Here is a 6,766-nt window from a genome sequence, read left to right on the forward strand (position 1 = left end):
TCCCTCTCGTAGTTCGCCTGAGCCCCCCTGGCCGCCTGCGCGGAGGGCGGCGCCGGCCGACTCTGCTGCCGCGGGAGCGCGCAACTTTTTTTTTTTAGGCAAGCGGGAGCGCGCAACTGGTGTAGCTTTGCTTTGCTCGCACGGGTGTGGGTGTGGGTGTGAGTGTGAGCCTGTGAGGTGAGCCGGTGGCGCGGGCCGAAAGAAGACTGGAACCGGTGGCGCGGCCGATCAAGTCGGCCCGCCCCACGACGGTTGCCGGCGAGGCCGAGAAGAGCAGAGAGGCCGACGGTTGCCGGTTGGAGCCTTTCTCTTCTCCCTCCCTTTCGTATACGCGCGGGCGCGGCATCCCTCCCGCCTCCCCGAGCCGACGCGTAACAGACAAACTCAACGGCTTTTCTTCTCCCTTTCTCTCCACAAGAACTCCTCGCCGCCGATCGACCTCCTCCGCCCGCCCATGGCGTCCTCCTCCAACTCCGACTCCGACGGCTGGGAGCCTGCCCCCGCGCCCCCAGGAGCGTTTCCGCCCCCGCCGCCGCCGGCGGCGGCGGCTCCTAGACCTCGTTCCCAGGCTCCTCCCCGTCACCAAGCTCCTACACCTCCTCCTCCCCGGGCTCCTCCCCGTCACCCACATCCATCTCATTATCTCAACCAACCATCGTACACGTACATGGCCTCCTCCCTCTACGCCCGTGCGCCAGTCTTCAGGTCCGGGCCCGTCGCCCCCTTCCCGACGGAGAGCGAGTTGATCGCGTCGTACCCTCAGATCGCTTGGGGAGCATTCAGGTTCCAGCCCCCGACCTCGGCGTCGGCGTCTGCCCACGCTTCCTCCTCCAAGGCTTCCTCGAGGACGGGGAGGGGGTCGTCGATCACCGAGTTCGCGCCTGTGTCGTCCTCCACGGGGGCTTCGGCGAGCTCCGCGCCGACCGCTTCCTCCGCGCTCGCGGCTTCGCTTGCCTGGTCCTCGACCTCCACGGGGACTTCGGCGAGCTCCGCGCCGACCGCTTCCTCCGAGCCCCCCGCGTTCGCGCCTTCACTTGTGTCGTCCTCGACCTCGACGGGGACTATGGCGTCTACTATTTCCTCCGTGCCCTTGGCTTCTGTGCTAGCTCCATCCTCCTACTCCGAGTCCGCGCCTCGTCACGAGCAGACATCCTCGGGATTGGCGTCGTCCTCTTTCTGCTCGCCAGCACCCACCCCGGTCGCACGATTCTTGGCGTCCTCTGCGCCGGCATCCGCCACGGTCTCTAGGCCCGTCGTGGTCGCCCCCTTCGCACCCCAGGCGTCGATATCCTTACGCCCCTCGACGACGCCCTTGGCTGCCCACCACACGTACTCGTCGTCCATGGCTTCCTCGGAGACACAGCTGATCACCTCGTTTGCGCCTGTGTCGTCCTCGACGGGGACTTCGGCGACCTCCGTGGCCTGCGCTTCTGCGCTCGCCTCTTCTTCAGGTATGCTTTCTTGTTCCACCGAAAGGATCTGGTCATGCTCTGTCTCTGTGATGTACTCTGTTTATTTTCCAGAAAATGGATGTTGCATTGTACTACTACCAAGTATGCGCATTGCTTGCCTTGTTCTGTAGCCAAGAAAAGCATATAACCGAATGGACTTTGGTACTAAAATGGACTTTGCCTTGTTCTGTAGCTGTAATGCTAGGTTGCTGGCCTTAATTACATTTTTTTTATATCGACCGACCTTACACTTACATATTCTGATCATGGATTTTAAACACACTGCTAACAAAATGTTGGGTTTACCTAGTTCAAAACATGGCCAACACTGTGATGTTACCTTTGTACTTGTTTATTAAATTTCATCTTCGTCAGTATATCCCATCTAAATTGCTTCCATTACAAAAAATCTGAAGTTTATGTATGAACAACACGTGCTACAACTAAATCTAGCAGCTGTGCTCCGGAACACGGTTCGGTGGAGCAAGTTAATTTCTGTTAGACTCAAAGTAGTTTCACGTTATTGTGCAGTGGGTCTTTTTTTTTGCGTTTGGGATTCAATTGGTTTTTGTGCAGCAGGATGGTAGAAGCCGTCCTGGTACTAGTTCATTTCTTGGACGGCATTTATGATACTTCAATTTTTTATCTACTGTATTCGGTTACTTGTGCAGAACTTTATTTAATTGCTTAAATTGATCTTGCATGCCCGGATGCTCATTGGCAGCTTCTGGCCAGCCGGTGTGGAATTCGATGTTTTGGCCGGGGGAATATTGGGAGAGGCCGGAAGAAATGATATTCCCCCAGCCACAGTCCCAGCAGCAAAACGAAGAGCATGTCGAGGAAGAAGCCGCTGACACAGAGCAGGAGGAGATAGTGCACCGTGCAGTGGAATGGGTTCTTGAAGAGCCCTAGCTAGCTATCGGCGCTTATCATCATCATCACATGCATGCACCGAGTCAGAGACAAATCCTTCAGTTCTTGGGAAAAGATGAATAGTTGAGCAGCTACTAGGCGGGACTAGATCTTAGGATGCTTGGATGTTGTACGAAATGAAACACATGTGAAACAAATCTTCTGTCGAGTACTCGAGTCGTCGTTTGTTACCCTCGATCGTATTCAGATCAGTTCAGGCCATGGGTTGTCTGTTATATGAAATGCAAACTAACTCTGTGTGAATGCAGCTAGAGGCTAGAGGCTACACATACTAGTATCGTTCCAAGTCAGGGCATCCATTTTTGGGAACCGGATCCTCTAACATTAAGAAGGAATGTCACGGTGCTACAGTGTTAGCCTAGTGTAAAATGAAGAAGAAAAGTTAGTGACTGTTAGTAGATAGTTAATAGGTTGTTTAGTGTTGGTATTAACTGTAGATAAAAATAATTTAAATTTAATTTTATTTCACCATCAATTTGTTTGCATGTAATTACTATAAATATACACGGTAGATCATCAATTTGTAAATTAATTTAAATCATTTTAGCCATAATCATATGAATAGAAAGAAGGAAAGTTAGGGTGCTGTACCTTCTCTAACATTCTTTCTCAATGTTAGAGGATCTGGTTCCCTATTTTTGCTGCCAGTGATGTTGGTACAATTTGCTGTTATCTGAGGTGAAGTCAATGTACAGACTTAGCTAGCCTTCCCGCAACAAGAAAATAAGTACCCCTCCATCTCATAATATAAAACGGTTTTGAAACAGTTTTTTAACTTACAATATAAGACGTTTTTGCAAGCTGTGTTAGCTTGCAAAAACGCGTCTGATACTAGAAGGGATGGGCGCATGTTGTTGGGTTTATTAAAAAAATACTCGCTCTATTTCAAAATATAAGGTATATTTCTTTAAGTTAAACATTTTAAGTTTGATCAAATCTGTAAAGAAATATATCAAAATCTATAACATCGAATCAGTATGATTAGATTCATCATGAAATGAATTTTCATACTTTTTTTGTTTAATATTATGGATGTCGATATTTTTTGCTCTAAACTTGGTCAAGTTAAAGAAATTTGACTTTCCAAAAAACTAATATCCCTTATATTCTGAAACTGATGGAATATTTAGTTTGGCGGGTAGGGGAGATGATGGAGTGTGTTTTATTTTTATTTGTAATACAGTGATTTCATGGGACTTTTATTATGTGGTACTGTGTTATCCACTAACATATATTTATGTGGGGAAGACCTCAGTTAATTGTGAGGCCTTAAAAATTAAAAAGTATAATGTATAGTATAAAACATAGTGTATAGTACCCTTTTTTGAGAAAAGTATACTTTTCGTCCCTCAACTCGAATATGAAAGGTGCATCAGTTTTAAAAAAATAAATGAACTTTAAAAATATGGATATTTGAAAAAGTACATGAACTTGGAAAAAAGTATGCCGATTTAAAAAAAGTACAGACATTTTAAAAAGGTTCACGTATTTAAAAAAAGTAACCGAATTTGAAAACATTACGTGGACTTGGAAAAGGTAGGCAAATTTGAGTCGGAACGGTCAAAACCGGGGTGGGACAGCACCAAAACCGGTCAAAACCGTGACCAGGGATGAATCTTGGCCGGTTTGAGAAGGTAAGGGTGCAAGTTGTCTGGTTTTGGAGTTGAGAGACTGTCGGTGTCAAAACCGGCGGATCTCGGGTAGGGGGACCCGAACTGTGCGTTTAGGCCGGATGGTAATAGGAGGCAAGGGACACGAAGTTTTACCCAGGTTCGGGCCCTCTCGATGGAGGTAAACCCTACGTCTTGCTTGATTAATATTGATGATATGGGTAGTACAAGAGTAGATCTACCATGAGATCGGAGAGGCTAAACCCTATAAGCTAGCCTATGGTATGATTGTTGATGTGTATGTTGTCCTACGGACTAAAACCCTCTGGTTTATATAGATACCGGAGAGGGTTAGGCTTACATAGAGTCGGTTACAATGGTAGGAGATCTGAACATCCGTATCGCCAAGCTTGCCTTCCACGCCAAGGAAAGTCCCTTCCGGACACGGGACGGAGTCTTCAATCTTGTATCTTCATAGTCCAGGAATCCGGCTGAAGGTATAGTTCGGCTATCCGAACACCCCCTAATCCAGGACTCCCTCAGTAGCCCCTGAACCAGGCTTCAATGACGACGAGTCCGGCACGCAGATTGTCTTCGGCATTGCAAGGCGGGTTCCTCCTCCAAGTACTTCATAGAAGATTTTGAACACAAAGATAGTGTCCCGCTCTGCAAAATAAGTTTTCACATATTGCCATAGAGAGAATAATATTTACACAAATCTAATCTGCTGACGTACTCCGTAGTGTGACATCACACCACGGCCAAGCTTTTATTCGAACCGTTTTACTGTCCCATCTTAGCGCGTTATGCGAGGCGGTTTCTTTGGCACGTCTTGTTGAAGCAGAGATCGTGTCCCCTTATTCCGGAATTCTCATTAATACGGGCGTGGGTAACCCCACCGCGCCATTGATTACGGCACTTGGAGATAAGCGAGTTTTACCAGGCTGGTGGGGACACGTAGTTGCGTCCACCCATATAAGGGGATAAGGATCCACCTTTTCACCCACGCCTTCTTCCTCCTTTGCCTATCCATTCTTGCGCACTCGAGCTCCAGCGCCCAAGTCCGCATTACCACCTCAACCTTCTCCAGTCATGTCCGGAGCGGGAGGCAAGTGGATGGTCTCCTCCGTCACGGAGGGACACATCAAAAAGCTGAGGAAGGCCGGATATCTGGCTAGCGACATCGCGCACCGGCTTCCCGAAAAGGGGCAGCTCATCCCCACTCCTAGGGCCCATGAGAGGGTGGTATTCCTCCCCCATTTCCTCCGCGGACTGGGCTTCCCTCTGCATCCACCATTTGTCCAGGGGCTCATATTCTACTACGGCCTGGATTTCCATGATCTGACCCCGAACTTCGTCCTCAACATCTCAGCGTTCATCGTCGTGTGCGAGGCGTTCCTCCGCATCCGCCCCCATTTCGGCCTATGGCTTAAGACTTTCAACGTCAAGCCAAAGGTGGTGCGCGGCAGCCAGGCGGAGTGCGGCGGTGCCATGGTTGGCAAGATGGCCAACGTCCTGTGGCTCGAGGGCTCCTTTGTGGAGACCCTGAAGGGGTGGCAATCATGGTGGTTTTACGTCACCGAGCCGCGCGACGCCGAATGGGTCACACCCCCTGAGTTTCGATCCGGCCCCCCTATGCGGCTCACCTCCTGGAAAGAGACGGGCCTGTCGTGGGGCAACCAAAAGGAGGTGACCGGACTGCAAACATGCATCCAATCCCTGGTGAACAAGCAGCTCAGACTCGTCAACGTAGTCCAGGTTATGCTCATCCGCCTGATCCTCCCGTGTCAACGACGGGCCTTCAATCTGTGGGAGTTTGACCCGGCGCAGCATCAAACTCTAAACAGGCTCTTCGACACGACGTATGAAGATGCCTGGAGGGTGCTTTTCAAGGGCACCGAGGCTCCCGCATCCGCTACCGAGGATCGCGGATTCAGCGCGCAGCGTCACGCGCTCGCGGTAAGCTGTTTTTTCCTTTTACAGGGTATCAGTTTTCCATAGTTTGACTCTATGCGGGATCTAAACTCCCTTACCTTTGACAGGATTGGCAAGTGACGTCCGGACAGATCAACTGTCCGGCGCCTTTGCCCGAAGGCCCAGCGGACGCTCAATTGGCGAAGCTGCTGGTTCCGGCACCCTATGTGGTGCCGGAGAAGAAGGTCAAGAAGAAGGCCACGGGGACTCGAAAGAGTGCCCGACGCCCGGAGGTGTCGGATTCATCATCCGACGAATCCAATACGCACTCCTCCCGTGAAGACGAGGAGGAGGAAGAAGAGACCCCTCCCCCTCCAGCGGGGGAAGGGAAGAAAAGGAAGGCCGCCCTCTCTGAGGAGGCCGGAGGGTCCAAGAAGGGGAAAACCCTTCCTCCGGACTACTCCGCCGACGCTGACGATGGCGGAGATGAGTGGCAGCCCAGGGCCAAGCCCCTGGCAAAATCGTAAGTATCCGGATACTGGAGTAATTCATAGTATTCGTTTATTGCACAACTTTCCCTTATGTCGAATATGCTTATGCAGCCCACTCAAAGACCGGCTCGACGCGTCGTCGAGTGGCTCACTGGACTCGTCGGAGGTGAACTCGCTTCCGACGGCTTCCTTCCCCCGCCCTACGGACGACACCGAGGTGTTGTCCCAACAGGTTCCAATCCGGGAGGAGGTGGTCCTGGAGGCGCCGCGAGGCGACCTCCCGGACTCCAGGAGTAAGGGGGATGAAACCCCCCAGGGCACCAAGTCCGGCCCTAGGCCGGACACCGCTCCGGAACCTTCAAAGGTT

At 50.9% G+C, this 6,766-nt stretch overlaps 1 protein-coding gene across 1 annotated transcript; it reads left to right on the forward strand.

The window, feature by feature from the left end:
* The first annotated feature begins 20 nt into the window (after positions 1-20).
* On the forward strand, positions 21-2,606 carry LOC147985641 (uncharacterized). The gene is made up of 2 exons (XM_087544178.1): positions 21-1,451; positions 2,176-2,606. Exons 1-2 carry the CDS (start codon positions 455-457, stop codon positions 2,361-2,363), a joined length of 1,185 nt encoding a protein of 394 aa, XP_087400304.1. The 5' UTR covers positions 21-454; the 3' UTR covers positions 2,364-2,606.
* Positions 2,607-6,766: the final 4,160 nt, after the last annotated feature.

The sequence above is a fragment of the Triticum urartu genome, chromosome 2A, assembly GCF_056163025.1.
Source record: "Triticum urartu cultivar PI428250 chromosome 2A, HENAU_Tu73, whole genome shotgun sequence".
NCBI lineage: Eukaryota > Viridiplantae > Streptophyta > Magnoliopsida > Poales > Poaceae > Triticum > Triticum urartu.